At 41.7% G+C, this 18,338-nt stretch overlaps 1 protein-coding gene across 1 annotated transcript in view; it reads left to right on the top strand.

The window, feature by feature from the left end:
* Positions 1 to 423: 423 nt before the first annotated feature.
* The window catches only part of LTK (leukocyte receptor tyrosine kinase), a 94,163-nt gene continuing 76,248 nt past the window's right edge, over positions 424 to 18,338 (top strand). The window contains exon 1 of the mRNA XM_014950396.1: positions 424 to 531. Within this exon, the coding sequence (XP_014805882.1) occupies positions 489 to 531 (43 nt within the window). The 5' untranslated portion in view covers positions 424 to 488. The remainder of the gene's footprint in view (positions 532 to 18,338) is intronic.

Here is an 18,338-nt window from a genome sequence, read left to right as displayed (position 1 = left end):
AATAGCTCTGATTTATCTTTCGGGGCAGTCAGTGAGAGGACTTCCAGGCCAAGGGAATCTTCTCTATTATCTTAAACACGAGCTGAGTTTGGTCCAGACAGTGAGCCTGTCTCATGTGTGTCATTGAAGGCAGCTGCAAGGGAAGGCTGAGAAGGGGGAACAACCCAGTAAGATGCTGAATTCAGCTTTTTCTGGTGAATACTAATGCCTGAAAAATTTATAGATGGATGTGTTCATATCTGAAGCAACTGCCTTATGGATTTGCTGATGGTGCAGGAGCGGTATGCAAAACGGGAGGAGGAGGGAAGGAAGGGAGGGTGGCTCTAGGACCCGTGCGAGCCTTCCTGAGCAGGAGGTGGGAATTCTGCTCCAAGGCAGCAGGAGCCCGAGCCCAGCCTCAGAGCTCCTGCGGAGCCCGCAGGAAGAGCCGGGCACGTCCCCTCCAGAGCCGGGCACCCGGCTGGGACCTGCCCGCACCCCGCAGAGCCATGAACCGGCTCCCACAGCTCCTGCTGTGGGTCACCACGGTCCGTAAGTAACTTATTATTTTTTTTTTCCCCACCTCCTTGCCATGCAAACTCCTTCTTATGCCCAGGGACTCAGTCTTATTTCATTGCCCGTTCCCTTTTACCTTTAAAACCAGTAAAGCCTTATTTTCAAAACAGTGGGGAAAAAAGGAGAGGGGGCAGAAAGTACTTGCATGAAATATATATAAAGTGGGTGACATATGGGAAGATAAATCTCGATGGTTATTGATTCTAAGTAAATTTTGTTCACTGAAATGAATAGGTGATCAGTAGTTTTAGAGGGGCTGCTGCTGACTGAGGCTCTTAGGCTGGAAGCAGGCGCTGTCATTGTACAAGCGTTCAGGATGAAATGAGCAGCTATATCTCAGGACCATTTTGCTTCTCTGATTACTGAATTGCTTTCTCTGGGACTATTTTGGACAGGTGGGAGAAAGTAATGCTCCAGGAGTAGTGAAGGTCGTGTACAGGAAAATGTGTAGTTTGGAGAAGATGCTTTGTCTGAGGAGAGAGATGAGGGAGACAGATAAAGGGAGAAGAAGGTATCGGGACTATGAAAGATGGATTTATGAGCTCCTACCTAGAGTGTGGTTCTCAGGCTGAGTTTTGAAAGGAATCTTTGTGCCGCTCTGTCACTGTCAGTTTTGGTTCTTAAATGCAGCAAGAGGAATGAAATAACAGTAGAAGAGAAGAAGGGAGATGTTAGGAGGGAAGCTGCAGTAACAGGAAGAGAAGTTAGGAAGTGGCAACATGCATGCAAGCAAGGATGGGAGAAGAAGGTAAGAGTGGGACACATTTATTGTATGTGCACAGTGGCAAGCAAACTCATTGTGAAAATTAGGAGAGGAAAAACCTGTATCAGGACACACTGAATTTCTTAGAGAGCTGAAGTTAGAATAGTATCCCCAGTGCAGAGCCAGGGAAGTCATCTTGACCCTTAGCGAAGGATCAGGAGACACTTCTGTATTTCTCAGGGTAGCAAATCTTCTTACTTCCCAGTAGCGAAGGAGATAAGGCAAACAGGTTGCTGGGTGCTACAGCTCTTTCTTGCTAGTGCAGTGAAATTCTCTGGCTAAATGCCAAAGCTGTATATATTTTCTTTTATATAAAGACACACTGGGACATCAGTTTTTAAGCAGGTTTCATCATTTAGTTCTATTTACAATTAAATGCCAATGCATAGCACAAGGTTTTTTTATTTCAGGCTTTTTCTGGCCTGTTGCTTCTATTGAGAGGAGGTTGCTTTACTGTTAAAGGGTCCCAGGGCAAGTGTACCCCATGCAAGCAGAGCTGTGTGTTCTCACAGCCTCACATCTTATGGCCTGTGGTCTCATCAAGAACTAAGTATCATCCCAGTGGTTTTGGTGGAGTGGCTTTCAACAGGCAAGTAAAGTTAGTGTAAGCAATAGTCATTCTATTTGCTGTATCTCCAAGTCTGTGTTAGAACAGAGATCAAAAAAGGTGCATTTCAGAGAGAGCAAGTGAAGACTTAAATGCAAACAAACATACATTTTACAATCTTTGTCCAGTCTTCTGCCAAAAATAATTTCAATTACCCAGGTTGCATGAGCATTTAACTGTGTAGCTGTGGTCACAATCTTCACATGGGGGTTGCTTGTCTCACTGGTTTATTATGGTCAGCTCTCAGACTCTGCAGTCAATTATTTAAAAAACCACTTGTATTTCCACTGAGGAAGTTTTCCTGGAGCATATTCTTGGAGTGGCTTTACATTTCCTTCTTTATTTGGAAAGCCCAAGTTCTTGGTGATAAGAGAACTTAGCGGTCCGCTTTTCTTTTGTTTTATTGGCTGGCATATGCCTTTCTAACAAGCTATATCCTAAAAGGGTAATTTCAGAGTTCCCATCCATTGAAAATTTTTGTCATGCCAAATCACTGGAGGAGGTCAGAACTCCTTTTGGTGAAAAATTTAAGACTCTATGAGAAAATTCAGAAAATTGTAGAATGACAGCAGAAACAAAATATCAGAAAAAGAAACCCCCAAAACAACAACAACAAAACCATGAAAGAACTCAGTGCACAAAGGGGCATTGTTCAGTGTCAAAGCAACTTGACAGTCATTCAGAGTCTGGGGTTGCACACCAGCCTAAGGTCTCAGGAGATGGCTAGGAAGAAGGTGAAAAAAGCCACCAGATGAATGTATGGGAGAATTTTCTTTTTCTTCAGCTCTTTCTTCAGCATTGTTTTGAATCTTCATATTGAATGATTTTCCTTGAATTACCTGGTCTTGGTGGAGGGGGTACATCAGTCCTTTTCTCCTCTGTGAAAAACTGGGTTGTGCTTGGCCAGATGTTGTGCTCTGGCCTCTGGGTGTGGAGGGCAAGCTATCTGCAAAATTACAGCACAACATGCATCCTGGGAAACACCTTTCCAAAAGTGCAGTCATGTTTATGTTATTGCTCAGAGTTTAGCTATTGAGTATAACCACAGTTCTTGAGATAATATTAGTAGAGGCATTTTGTCAAGTCTTTCTTTACAGCCCTTTGCAATACTTGCAGTGGAGCTGTCCCAGAATAGGGTATCTTATGTTTAATTTCAGCCTGAGGAATAGTTATGGTTTTCAGTTTCATTGAATCCTTTCTAAAGCAGAGAGGCATAGGGAGGTTGATTACAGGTTTAAAAGTAAGACAGCCAGCTTTTTGTTTGTTTGTGGAATGGTGTATCAGCATGGCAATGGTGAACGCCATGTTTCTGGATGCTACTTCCTCCTTGCATTTGTCTAATAAACTGTTTTCAGAAGCCTGGAAGGTTTTATTTCTCTCCTTGGGTTTGACTGCCTCTCAGAATTAAGCTGTCCTGGTTTTTATGGAGTGAATATAAACTGGTTTAAGTTTAATCAGTCCACGCATGCATGAAGATGCTTATATAGGAATACCTCATTTTGTTGTAAGCCAACTTAAAATAAACCAGTGCATCTATCTCACTTAGGCTTTACTGCTTCGTGTATCCTTCTGTCTATCTAGAGGAGAGCATGCCAAGAGTGGAAGGGATGGGGCTTTACATTCTCTTTTGCCTCTTCATTGAAGAGCTTCTCTCTTACTTTCTTCTCCTTGTGCCTACCTCCACTCAGTTAAAGTAGCATACAGGTACAGCAGTGGTTTCAGTATTTTCACTTAAATAGTTCCAACCATGACAGCACCAAATGATCCCTGAACTTTGTTTTAGGAGTTGGGGCCATAGTCATTTACTGCAAATGACAGCATGTCTACAAAAACTGTGGCCAGTCCAGATATGCAATTCAAGACACTATGACTGTTACTGAAAGCCAAACATTGGGCAGGTGCCTTGATATTAAAAAAAGACAGTTCTTTTTAAGTCACAGACATTACAAATTTGAGGACCCTTTGAAATACAATGGAAAAGGATAGGCTAGGTATGTGGGAGCCCCACAGTAAGGGAGCACATGCAGACAAATATCCATCAAGAGGGAAGACTAAGGTGGAAGAGGAAGAAATCAGGCACTGAGCCGTGCGTACTGTTACTTAGAGCTGAAGACAATGTCTTGTGATCAGCCATAGGAGAAAGCCATCTTTCTGTCAGTTTTACGTAGCTTCATAGTTTCTAATTGGTCCCTGAGATGAAAGTTGGAGAAAAGGATGCCCTGCTACAGTCATATCTCAGAAGCATTCCTCTCCCACCCCCCAGAGCCCTGAACAGATACACAGGAGGGTCCTTGTCTTCAGTCTGCTGGAATGTGTGATGGGGCGTGCGCTGGCTGTGCTGGTTTGTAGAAGTGCATCTGTGATGTCTGTGACTAGAGTGGAGAGAAATTTTCATGTTGAATTAATTTCAGTGAAAAATGCTGATCTGGTGACAGTGAAATGCTTTATAAAGGGTTCTAGGTTTTGAGCTGTTATGTTTTGGAGGTTTGTATTGTGTGTGCACTGGTTAGTTCATATTGAGACATTCAAATGAGTTTAGCTGTTCTAATGTTTGGGTTTTTTTAGTTCAGACTTTTGCTTAGAGAAGTCTTTTATTAAAAAATCTTAAATGTTTATTTAAAAATCTTAAAGCATGCTTTAGTATCAAGTGTTTAGTTTTGACATGGAGTATTATAGTTCAACACCCCCTGAAATACGTTGGTCTTTGCAATCTTGTAAAACTTCTGAAAAAATGTCATACTGACCAGTGACAGTTTTTTTCTTTTTTAATTTTTTTGATCTTGCCAGTAACTTGGAAAATCCTGTATTAAAGCTGCTCAGTTATCTTATAATCCCACATAGTGATTTGTATCTGGATTTGTGCATGCAGGTGGTTGTCCTCAGGCTGATGTTCATTACTGCGCTATTGTTCGTAGCTTGGTATTGGATTAGATTCCTCAGAAATAAAGAAAGCAAAATTAACCTGTACTTTTTGCAAATCTCTAGTAAAAGCAGAAGCAGCTGCTGAGAGAAGAGGCAGGTGAGCTTTTTCCAGAAATAAATGGAGAGCAAGGAATCCATGGGGTTCTTTAATGCAAATTGATGGATCTCTATGGGAGTACAGTTATAGCAGTGCAACATCTTGCCTTCTGTATCTGGAGACTTTTATCTGAGACTCTTACGAGTAAGCACGATTTCTGTATTGAATGCTTAAATCAGAGGAGGAAAATAATGACGTTAATTATCTTAATTAATTGGATCAGGCTTATAGTCTTTTCCTGTCTCTCAGCATCAGTCCTTCCTCTTACAATTCCTCTTCCTCCCATTCCATTATAATTGCTCCTCTGCTTCTCTCCTCTCCCGGCGTGTAACAAACGGTGCTTTGATGTGGCCTGCTGTCAGCAGGACAGGGTGTGCACAAAGCTGGAAACCTGTGGCAGGTGAGATAGCAGGCCAGCTTGGCAAAGTGGTGAGATGAGGTGTTTCACAAGAGGTGGCTTGCAGCTGCTCTGACAGATGTGCTCTGAGTGAACAGGGAGAACTGAGATCCCTTGTGAGAGTGGTGACAGATTGTACTGGTGGGTTATGTGTGCGCAGGAGGAACGTGTAGAGCCTTTGGTGTTCATATTGTGATCGGTTCAGCACCATTAGGGGTCAGAGGTCCTGTGCCTGGGGAATGCCAGCTTCTTGCCTTTTTATGCCCAATGTGCAAGAGGGGAGCTCAGGGTGTAGGACCTTTACAATCAAGCAAAAGTGGCATCAAGACCTCCCCAGGTCTCTGCGCTGCTTAAAGGATGACAGCTCCCGAGAAAGTGGCAGGGTCTCACTGAAGCATTTGGCCTCCCTCAGGTGTGCTGTTTCTAAGAGCTTTCTTCAAAGTGGTGTCACTCCACACTGCAGCTTCTTCCAGTGTGTGTGATACCAGCACAATGGGACCCAGGAGGACTAACGGAACCAGGATTACTTGGGGACAGAGATGACTTTTCAGTCTTCCTCACCTAGAAAAAGCAGCTCTGTCATGTATACTGAGGAAATAAAGAAGTTGGAATTCCAGTAAGATGCTCATGCGCAGGCCAGGTTTTATCTTTTTAGGAGAATTTCAGGTTGGTTTTCTGTATGTGCTTTTAAGCACAAAACCAGCTGGGAAAACATGAAGCTGCACAATCCTGTAGAACCTTTTCTTCTACTTGTCAGTGGAAATCTTGATAAGATTTCTAATCAGCTTTATATTTATTTTAGAGAGAAAGGGGGACAGAGATGACTTTTCAGTCTTCCTCACCTAGAAAAAGCAGCTCTGTCATGTATACTGAGGAAATAAAGAAGTTGGAATTCCAGTAAGATGCTCATGCGCAGGCCAGGTTTTATCTTTTTAGGAGAATTTCAGGTTGGTTTTCTGTATGTGCTTTTAAGCACAAAACCAGCTGGGAAAACATGAAGCTGCACAATCCTGTAGAACCTTTTCTTCTACTTGTCAGTGGAAATCTTGATAAGATTTCTAATCAGCTTTATATTTATTTTAGGCAGTTGGACTACATGATTGTTGTAGGTCCCTTCCAACTGAACTATTCTACTCTACTCTACATGAAGGAAAGAAACACCCTGGCAATGGCACTGACTTTAAAAATCAGGGCCACCTATTGACACAGCAGGCTTATCAGAATTAAAGGTAGTCAAGAATGAGACTGAAGTATAGAATTAAAAGCTGAAGTCTTTCCAAAAGCACAGATCTATCCTTGCAACTCAGCTTAACTTCTGCCCTATGTAATAGGAAAGTCATGTCTGTTAATAAGACATCACAGATTTTCAGCTAATTGGTATCTGAAATCCCATAAGCTTTGGCATAACAGCCAAGAATGATGCATTTATTCATGCATTTGAGTTGCTCACTTAAGGGTTGTTTTCCCAGCCTGTAGCACAGCATGTGTTTGAGGGCATAAACAGCCAAAATTTCTGGGGTTAAAGCATCCACATCTCTCCCCTGTGTCTATGTTTACGGAGAAACATATTTGTATATTAAAAATATGGGAGTGATAAAGTAACTGAGTGGGAGTCACAGTAGTAAGTGACTTGATGAGTTGTGATGGTGTTTTGGTGCACAGAATGAAGTGCAGGGGGTAAGTGACTGTTCCTGCATTGTCGTGGTAAAGAGGTTTTTGTGCTATGCAGGAGCCAAATGAAACCAAAACTGGAGCCTTTTTCCCCATCTTGAATCAGAACTGATCCAGTAACAGCAGTCATATTGGAACCTCAGTGAGAACTGAACCCAATAGGTTGCTGGTTCAGTTTCACAGTTTACTGAAATCTTGCTTCTCGTAGCAGAGATGACGTTGGCATGGGAGCAACCTCCAGCCGTGGTGGGCTTCTAAGCAGTTTCACATCTAGCTTCCCCTTCCCCATGGGATCCTCACAAGTGCCTGCTTCCACTCAGCAATGCAGAGCTGGTTTGGGTAGCTCTGCGACTGTGACCAAGATCTTTCTCTCCACACTGAGGGTGAAGTCTGAGTACTTGGGCTCCCTTTTTAGCTCTGCTTCACTTCTGCTCCACTTTCCTGGTCTTAGGGAAGCAGGAGGAGACTGGGGGGATACACGGAGAGGATGGGAGGATGAGGCTGCAAAGAGAAGCAGGATGGAAGAACTCTTTTCCAGTGGAGACTGTGAGCCCAGCCAGTGTGGTTTGGGATTACCAAAAAAATGGTTAGCAGCTGTCAGCCTGAACTTGATCAACCTCAGGCAAAGCTGAATTCAAACTTGAACCGAACTGAAAAACTGCTTTGCTTCAGTGAATAGTTAATTTGGCAGTTTTGCACACACTGATGTCATGACTAATATTTTAGACAATGTAAGAAGCATGGATAATTATGCTTACACACTTCTAACACCTGAGATATCTTGATCTTTTTTTCATTTTCTGTTTCTGTTTTTGTATTTCACTGCAGTTTTAATTTTCCAAGTATCTGCTATTTATAACTTTTTTTTTTTCCTACTGAGCTCTGAGTGATTAATCCGTAACTGCTATTTTGTCTTCAGCAAATAGAATCATAGAAAAGCACCACCACTTGAAATTTCCTTGGTCTTTAACATGTTTTAAGAGTTTGCTTTATGGCATTTTGATGTGTACTGTGCTGGAGTCCAGATCTCTTTACATGAGGAACACTTTTAAAGTACGTAATTCACAATGGGAGCATTTTCTGTGTTGACTATCACTACAGGAGCCCAAATAGTATTTAAACCCTCTGAAAGAAGCTTTCTTTAACCCCATGCAGGCTAACAGTTCAGCCTAGATTTTGATGAGACACTGGACTTTATGAATCTTACAAGCCCTGATAGCATAGTCATTGCAGAATGCTTAGATTCTTAGAAGAGTTTAAACTTCCCCAGAGTTTGACAGTTTGTGTTTGTTAGTCTGTTGCAGTCCTAGAGAAGAAATCTGAAAGTCAGTGAAATTTACAAAAATAAGCGTGTGAATTAATTATAAGCAAAACGAGGTGAATAAAGCAAACTGGCGTTTAATCAGTTTTTTCAAAAGGGCTTGTATTCTGGCTATTCAGGTGGATAGAAAAATGAAAGACTTTTGCAGATCTCTTTTCAACTCATCTAGAGCTGTGCTAGATTGATTAGACACAAGCATTTAGCTTCCCCTCTAAAAGCTATTTTCATTTTTGATTTCCTGGTAAGTTTTGGACAGGACGTAGCTTTTTTTATTTCTTCCCATTGTAATTCCCAAATATTTTTTTTCCTCTCTTGTGTGCCTTCCTGCATGTATCTGCATGAAAATTAATGAAAGGAAAAATCCAAGGGTTTTTTTTTTCTGATGGTGAATATTTTTTTTCACTTATTTTAGGACCTGAAAAGATATGAGAAAACACCTTTGCTTTAAAAAAGCTATCTTCCACATTTTCCTCAGTGGATGCAGTTATGCGAAACTGCATAATACTTGGGGTCTGCTCATGATTGTTTGTGATAATATTTTAATTATATATTTAATATATAGATTACCATTTTGCAGCAACTTATGTGGCATGTGACTGTACAGGCTATCAGCTATGGTAAATTTAGCTAATAGTTATTTTTTAATCAATTAATTTTAATTAATATTATTTTTTAATTTAATTAATTATTACATTCACTGCAGTACCAGGGAACAAGTGGAGTAAGCTAGAGAAGTTATTTCATTACTGATAAAACTGTTTTATCGCAGTAAGAATGAGGATTGACAAGAAGCAAGAGCCCAATTAATAATGTTACTGACAAGGAGCAAGAAACAAAGCTGGTGAGAAGTGGCAGGTGAAAGAACTTTGCTTAGTCTTTGTGAGCTTGATGAAGGGTAAATGTATAGGAAGCACTGTTTTTCTAATACCTAAACTCTCCAAGCTCAGGTTTCGCATCACGAGATAGGGTTAAAAATCGTCAAATTAAAACAAACATATTTATGAGCCATCTGGTTTCTGAGTCTTTCCAGTTTGTGTTTGCTATCCTGGGTAACTATTAAGCAATTTTTGTTGCTGTAATTTTCATGTCATTACACAGCTCCAGAAACTACATGTTTAAGAAAAACACTCTAGAGAACTGAAGTCAGAATAGAATTATAAGCACTGGCAGCACTGAAGACATTTGTCATTCTTTCAATCGTCCTAATGTACTACTAAAAGTAAATGTACAGAGTAAAACTGTTTTTTCGTTTAATGTGACTTTAAGTTAGGCAAAGTGGACTGGAAGGTTGCATTGCATTACGGTAAGTTGAGTTAGATTTCCAGATTTAAGGCTGGCTTCCAGTTCTGCCACAAGCTTTCTGTATGATTTGGTCAAGGCTACTAAGTCTTGCCTTAATCCTTGTCCTATTTTAACTATTTTTTCTCCTTTATTCAGATGTGATGAGACATAAAACTGAATGTTCTAGTTCCTTGAAATAGATCCAGTGTGTAGAATTATTTTTTGGGGTCTTTTTTAATGAAATGTAATTAAGGTGAATCTATAACTCAATTTCAGTGTTGCTTTGAAAAAAAGGTGTATTTATTCTTTCGCATTGAATGTTGGATTACTGATAAGAGCTTTCTGACAGCATGGGGTTTTCCGTTGGTGGAGGAAACAAAAGTGTTCTCCTTAAAGGAGTACATTTATATTGCTTTTCCAAAATGTATCCTTATCTGCTCCTGAGAAACACAGCACTGATGAATAGATGTAAAATTCCCTCTTGTTTCTCTGGTGACATGATTGATGTTCTTCATGCCAGCTCGGTCATTTGTGACACTGAGTATAGTTTCATCTTGGGAAGAAAGAGACGAGAGAATACAGCTGTAATTGCCAGCGTTGGGTTTCTAGGTGCAACTCAATACTGGTGCTATTTGGAAGTACCACGTTTTGTGTTGTGAATGCCAAGTGAAGTATAGTAATCAGCTTCTCTTTCTCCATCTCCCTCATCTTTGTGGCAGAGCTTTGTGCTGAACATTATAATTTTTATTAAGCCAATTTTTTTTTATGGGTCTTGAGACCTTTCTGACCGTTTTGCCCGTGCTGCAGAGCCATTCCCAATCCCTGCACCCCATCAGCCCTAATGCCGTGTCTTGCTCACTCTCCTGTGGCTTGGTAGCTCCTTGGCTACCACACACACAGCAGGCAGGAGCACCTGGCAGGTTGAGCTCCGTGAAGGATGTAGCACTGTCTTTAGGTCTTGTAAGAAGTACACAGCTTGTTTCTCTGTTTCCCTTCCTCACACCTGGTGTGAACTATAAAAGAATGCAAAGCAGTCAGTTGGTGTCTCTCTGCCTTTAGTTTCAAATCCCAGATTCTCAGATGCATGAAGAGGAAGAAATAGGTGTATGCAATTACTTGGGGTGATTGTCCTTTGGAGGTGAGCATTGCTTACAGCAGCAGAGGGCACTAGCCATGGTGCAAGGAAGACATTTGAAATCTTGGCTGCCGAACTGCTAAATACACTGCTGAAATTTGTGCTCTGTTTCACATTCCACCTTCTTAGCCTTCTCTGAATGTTTGTTTGACTGCTTTCCTCTTCTGGAGTCCAGCTGGCAGGGAGAGGCTCAGCTGTTAGGAAGCCCATTTGGGAGTCTCAGCTGGCATTGGCAGACTCCACACGCTGCTGGAACACTTGCTGGCAAAGCTGTGGTCCCTACCTTGGAAGCTGGCAAGAATTTCTAGCTGAAGCTGTGAGGAAGATGTTTGAAAGGTGTTTGACTCTTGCCTAGAGCTGACAGGGCCATGCTGGGGGGTGACAGTAGTGGTAGGTGTTTGTCCACCTTCAAACTGGCATGATAACTGCATCTCTTCTTCAGAGACACAGGGCTGGGCAATTACACTGTGTGCTCTCGGTGTGTTGATGTGGAGGTATCACAGTGACCACGACTACCTTCAAAGCCAAGTGCAGGCCTCCCTGTGCCCAGCACACTGCAGCCTGCCCCCTTGCAGTGCTCTATCAATGAAGCCTGCCTTACTAGTGTCCTAGGAACTGAACTGGCTTTCCATTTCCATCATGCCTCAGGTTAAATTTAAAACCCTTCTTGCTCTGAGCAGAAGACAGTAAAGTAGAAATTCAGTGCCCCAACAACAACTACTCTCTACCCAGCCCTCCCAAAATATTGGGATATAGAAGGATACAGCAACAGATTCTAGCTTGCATACTTCAGATGTGGTTATGGCACTATGGCAGGTTACATGGTGCTTTTTTTTTTTTAATAACACAAGTTGAAATTAACCTCTTGTCAAAGCCATTCCTAGGTGGAGAGCAATCTAAATGCTTCAACATCTCGATATCTGCTTCCAAAAGAGTATACTATCTACTTCTGACTGTGCAGTTCCCTCAGAGTGCATGTGTTGTGCATGCTCTGTCACACTTTCTCATTACTGTAGCTAAAATGGAGTTCATCCTCTGCTTGCAAAGAAGCAGTGGCTTTTACTGACACGGTGACTGGCTGTTGTGGTGATAGGGGTTCTTGGAAATGCTTGGGACACTTCTAGTATTTACAGCATCATTTGCGACTTCCTGATGCAGCGAAGTTGAGGCTTCTTCAGAGGGAGCTGCCACAGAAAGGACATTTTGAGATGTGTGATTTTGTGAGAGCTCTAGAAGGAGCTCTGTTGAGCACTGATGGGAGACTGCAATGGCACTAGTGATTTTACCATATTACTCTCTCCTCCACTAGGATGATATCTAGTGGAGTACCAGGTGGGCAGTGGGAGCTCTTGACAATCATATGTAAAAAAGAACAGTACTACTCAAATAAGTATTTGATCTTTTCCTGTGGATGATAATTTGCTAATTACAGCTACAATTTCAGGCTGTTAGCAGCTGAAAAGTTATCATGAGATGCTGGATGAGCTGTCCAAGTACGATCTAAATGTACAGAAACTGCAGGTGTGCTGCATTTGGTGGGTACTGGGAGTCAAGGAACTCATGCTTGGTCTGGTAGCTCATTTTTGGATGCCAAAAGAGTGTGCACTGAAAGCGTAGGAATTGTGTGGAATTAAAGAACCTTTCAGGCAGTGCCTGCATTTTGTCACCTTGCAAGCTGCCTTATGTAAGGGACTCCACGTAGATATACTGCACTGAGGGCAGAGACAGGTTTGCTTTAGGACTTGTCGTGATTCAGGCTTTTACTGGGGGCCAACAGAGAAGAAAATTGCACAAGTTCTTGACCTTATGTTGTTTGTTTTCCTCATTGTGCTGGCTCGTGTGCTGGCTGGTGTTCTGGGAGCAAAGAACTAAGGCTGTCTGGTGTTCATCTTAGCTTGCTTGTTTGAGGGCTGAGGAATAGAAACCTCGTTTTTCTCCCTTGTGTGGACAGGTCTGGAGTGACCTTTTGCCAGTCAAGAAATTCCAGCCGCAGGCCAACAGTAGTTAAGCACTGATCTTTAGGGAGGCTCTAGTGGGATATGCAGTCTCTTTTATAATTCTTTGGTAAGGGCCTGGTTAGAGTGAGTAATTAATGAAACTGATGATCTCATACCAGAGAGTGAGTGCTTTTCTCATGATTCCAAAAGAACTTCCAAAGGTAAGTAGCAGTGGAACAGGGCTGGACTCCTGCAGCACCAGTTTTGCAGAAAAGGCATGGGGGTCCTGATAGACACAGAGTTGAACGTGAGCCAGAAACCTGCTCTTGCAAATGATACCCTGGGCTGCACTGGACAAAGTATTGCCAGCACATGGAAGGTGATCCTTCCCCTCCACTCAGCACTGGTGAGTCCACATCTGGAGTGCTGGGTCTAGTTCTGGGCTCCCCAGCAGTGGGGAGAATATGGAGATGTGAATCCAACGAAGGGCCATGAAGATGATGAAGGCAGCGTAGGGTCTGACCTGTGAGGGAAGACTGAGAGCTGGGACTGTTCAGCCTGGAGAAGAGAAGGCTAAGGGGGAATCTTATCAATGTCTGTAAGTATACCTGAAGGGACAGTGCAAAGAAAACACAACCAGGCTCTTCTCACTGTTTCCCAGTAACAGGACCACAGGCAATGGGCACACTCTGAAACACAGGAGATTCCCTCTGAACATCAACAAACGCTTTTTTGACTGAGAGTGATCAAGCACTGGCACAGGTTGCCGGGGAAGGTTGTGGAGTCTGCATCCTTGGAGGTATTCAAAAGCCATCTGGACATAGTCCTGGGCAGTCTGTTCTGGGTGTCTCTGCTTGAGCAAGAGGGTTGGACAAGATGACCCCCAGAGGTCCCTTCCAGCCTCAAACCACTCTGTGAATGAATTCAATCTAATAGAAGATGGTTTTATTTTCTCTTGAACAAACGTAAGAGCTTGAGTTGAGATATCCAGAGAATTCAACAATAATGAGTTCTTTTTGCTTGCATCCAGGGTTTCTGGTGTGCTTGTTTCTCATGCATACAGACACTTTCCAGATATATGCAGAAATGCATCCAGTTTTGTTTCCCTACTGCCTGCCAAATGAAGTAGCTCAGGAACGGTGGGAGGAATCATCCCCAGTAATTTTCTTTCAGGCACTACTTTGTTTCACTAGTGTTTAATCAATTTATCCATGGTCTGAAAGGAAGTCAGGAATTTTCCCAAGAATCTTTGTTCTTTGCAGACACTCATTCTGGTTTCTTCTGCTTTGATGTCCTTGCACTGATTTCATACTGGGATGGGGGGTTTTGTGACATTCTCATCTTCAGCAGGAAGCTTTAACACAGGCTGAAATTTCTTTGCAAGGAATGAAAGAGAAGCACCCTTGTCTTAAAATGGATCAGAGCAGTGCCGGTATCATCTAGCTGTCAGTCATTTGGGTTTTATACCTCTCACTCCCTTCCATAAAGCTGTCGGGATGTAAGTGCTGGGGGATATTTTCAAGGAACACTTTGTCGGTGTTAATAATATCAGAATAACCCCAATAGTGTTGGCTGTTCCAGTGTGCTAGAGTAATTCATAACATTGTCAAACCCTGAAGCTCATCACTGCAGTAATGAGAGAGAGTAATTTGAGGCCACTTTCTTTGGGAAGAAATTCCTAATTTACCATTTCTATCCTGGCACTGATCCTGAAGTGGTCCTTTAAGGGAAAGGAAGGGATCATTATATTTAATGACTTCCTGTCAGAAGTAAAATAAAAGCCTTCAGATGAAAAATCCCTCTTTAGCTGCTTTCCAGTTGGGAAGTGTGGTATAGTTGCCCAAAGACCTCCTCTCTAAACTACGCTTCGCTCTCTAATCCACACTCTACTCTCTTGGAAGCCAAAAATAAGATAAAATGAAAAGCCAAGATAAGGGAGTATCTTTATATTCATAGTCATTCTTTACAGCACAACTGACTGTCTTCTGGTTTATGTGCTCTGAGAACAGTGGGAGCATCTGGCTATCATCCCCATTTTCTTCTATGCTTCTTTGCTGGAGGGGAAGCCAAGTGAAAAAACTGAAGTGCAGGTAACCACTCTTCTGTTTGCAAAGTCAGTTTCCTACCAAAAGCAGATGGGTACAATTCATAAATCTTGGTTATGTTGTTTTAGGCCATGAGCAAAACCTGTGTTTTGTCTTTTCAACCCAAAGGTGATTTTTTTGGATCCAAAAATAAAGTTCAGATCTTGGCACAAATGACAGAAGTGTCTTTGAAAATAAAGAAACAATTTGCCAACATCCATCAGGTAGTCTAAGTCATCCTTGACTTTTAGTCTGTTCAGGAAGTCCTGCATACTGGGGCTCTCCCACCCACTGAGAATCTGTTACACAAAGTTCATTGCTCCCAACAGTAATCCCAATTGCAGTTTGAAACAAGATTCTGCACCTCTTACATTGTGCTGGCTGCAAGTTTAGGTATTCATACTGGAGAGTCATTTCTCAGGTGCCAAATATTTTGAGCAGTGTGAACAAGCTTAGTCCTAATCCTTTCCATAAAAGAAACGTGCAGATCTTAGGAGATTGCCCAGACTCACCTTCCTCTGAAAGCTTGGCTCTCATGCTACTCTGAAACAGTAAGCAATGAAAACATCACTCTTTTTAATGTTCAGCATACCATCAGGGCTCCATGCTTATTAAATTGTCTCGTTATTAAGAAGACTGTTTATATTGGTGCTGTGATTGGAGTTAGCATCCTAGCCCTGTCTGCACAGATTGATTTCCTAATGACTACTCCAAGTCTCTCCTTTTTTTTCTGAAGGTCCCTGATAGTTCACAGTTTTTCTTTCTAACAGAGCTTTGGCCAACCTCATACTTACTATACCCTAGAAAATGCCTTTCTTGCCATGCCACTGTGGCCTGATTGACAAAGGATGTCAACTGTGATCTCTAAACCAGTCTCCCACATTTTGTTTGTCCTGTTGCTGTCGAGGAAAGACTTCCTCTTGGTTACTGCTGTCCTTCTCTGAGACACTCTTCCTTCTGGCTGAACCCTTTTCTTTTCCTTCCTGATTTTTTGGTGCTCCTGTAATTGCTGCCTCTCACCACTGCTTTCTGTTTTATAGCTGTGCACAGACCCGCGCGCTTGCACGCAGTGTTCTTAGGCCCACGACAAGGCCTTGGAAGTGTGACATCAGGCAGATTGTGTTCCCTGGCACTTCCCTTTTTTAAACTCTCCTGGGCCCATTTTTTTCCCTCTGGTCTGCAGCATGCCATGTCTGTGTCTCAATAGTTTGGTCCCACTGATTTTTGCTCTCTACTTCTAAAAGTGCGTGTTGTTATGATATGAAACTACCAACTAGTAGCCCCCCCCCATCCTCCTGTCTATTTTTTTGCCTTTTAATCTTCAGTTTCTTGTCTCTGTAGTTATCTGTTGCATTAGAGTCCCCCTTGCAGTCAAATCTGCAGCATTTAGGACTAATGTGGCACTGTAAGTTATTTGTGGTGGTTTTTTTGTCAGTTGTGCTAGACTGTGCAAAAAATTCCTCCAATTTCTTAATTATAATTCATGCAAACATGACCACTTCTGGAACAACACTGAAGTAGCAGCCTATGGTGCTAACAGAACTTCTGTCATTGAAAGTACAAAAAGTCTGTTTTGACTTTTCCAAGTGTTGGGTTGGGATTTAAAGAGGTTATGAACTGTTCTCATTTGATGATTATATTATTTGCATCTCTTACATTGTTCCGTGTGTATCTTAATTAAGTACAGATGTGTGTTTATATACACACAAAATTGGAAAATTAGTCATTCTTATTAATCTTCAAATACCTCCTCTCTGTCCTCTGTGATCCTTTCTTTCCATCTCTCTTCTCAATTCATGTATTTTGGTTTAGTCACAGCCTACCTTGCAGGATTCCTTCAGAAATCAATCGATGTCTAATCTAGAGAGTCTCTATTCTAATTTGTAGCTTATGGACATGCTTAACATTTACTTCTTTATGTCTCTTTGTTGATTGCCATAACTGGGTTTCGTGATCCTGGTATATCTCTTCTTTGACATAATTTCAATCCCCTTCTCTTCATTCAATAAGCAGGAATGTCCTGGGCGTTAGGTGGTTAGGGGTCAGTGCGGATTAACTGGAAACACTTTTCACTGCAGTTAACCTAGTGATCTACCTAGTCATAGTTCAGTGGATGATATATGAGTGCTTTTTCTTCCAGGTTTGCTAATTTCTTCATTGCAAGCTCTGCCAGTGTTGATAAAACTCTGCATTGACCTGGGCGGCACGTAGAAATCTTTTCTTAAATTCAAATTACTTCCTAGACATCCATTTCCTTGGAAATAATTCTTTGTATGTCATGTGACTGCCGAACAGGGTCTGGTCCTTCATCTGCATCTTTCATCTTCAGGATTATTCTTCGAAGTTAGAAGTGGATACTAGAATTCTCCACAGCATAATATAAATATTCGTTCCTTTTTCCATGTCCTGATTTTTTATTTATTCTTTTTTGGTGAGGGAGGAGATGGCATGGAGAAAAAGAATAGGAAAATTTACAGGAGACATCAAAGAATGAGCAGGATAAAAGGTTCTTCTGCCCTCTTTTTGCAGTTGGCAGCACTGGGGCATTTAATCAGGGTCTTGGGATGCCAGGGATACTGCCAGAAGATTCAGTTTTTAATCTTGTACTTGTCTCCACCTTAGTTTAGCCACTGAAGGGCTGATCCATCCAGCAGTCTTTTGCTGCCATATCAGGAATTTTTCGCACATATAAAGTGGTACAAAGCAAACTCGTGACAAACCAATTCACAGTATGGCACTCACAATAGGATTTATTTTGGCCAACCTGAGCTATTTAGTAGGTGAGCAGTTTATGCTAGCCTTATAGACTCTTCCTGTAATGCTTTTCTCTCTCTGTTAACTAGCTTAAGCACCTAAGCAGTAGGTGGCTGAGGTCATAAATCCCACTCATGTATTTACTGGACAATTTATGGTAAGAAATAGTTTAATCTTTTAACAGTACTCTTGTGCATCCCACCTTTTCACAACTTACGCCTATGAAAACAAAATTTTGGCTTGGAGCAATTGGAATTTCTCCTTCTGGACAGGAACTTGGCAGATATTGAGGGGAGACTTGTGGCAGTACTTCCATATTTTCCTGGCGATATTGAAGAGAAATTGAAGAGGATGGAATCTTCCATGCTGCTCCATAGAGCTGCTGCCAAGGTGCTGGTGGTAGGCATATTGCTAGATAAAATTTAGCAAAAAATTCCTATATTCATAGTCTCGTATGAAAATATAATTTGAGAAAGATGGCCCTTTCTGACAAAGGAAAACCACAAGACCAATACTCAGACCAAAAACACAGCTGCATAAATCTGATCTGTTAGCTGGAAAGATAAATTAAAAATTGCAATATTTCCAGTGTAAGTGAAAAGTAAGATGAAGCAAGTTACTGTGAAAAATAGCATGGGTGCTAGAAGGAAAGTTGGCTTTTTGTGAGGTTGCTATAAGCTGCATTTACCTGATATTAGAATCAATGGCACACCTATTAGTAACCCATCCCTGGCACACAGACTGTAAACAAGAGTATGTAAATGTCAGTGATCAGATCAGATATGATGGCAAAGAGTCCTCTCAAAAAAAAGTA

The sequence above is a fragment of the Calidris pugnax genome, unplaced genomic scaffold (genome assembly GCF_001431845.1).
Source record: "Calidris pugnax isolate Ruff unplaced genomic scaffold, ASM143184v1 scaffold68, whole genome shotgun sequence".
Taxonomy (NCBI): Eukaryota; Metazoa; Chordata; class Aves; order Charadriiformes; family Scolopacidae; genus Calidris; species Calidris pugnax.
Note: the sequence above shows the minus strand (reverse complement) of the source record. Positions and strands in the feature narration are given on the sequence as shown.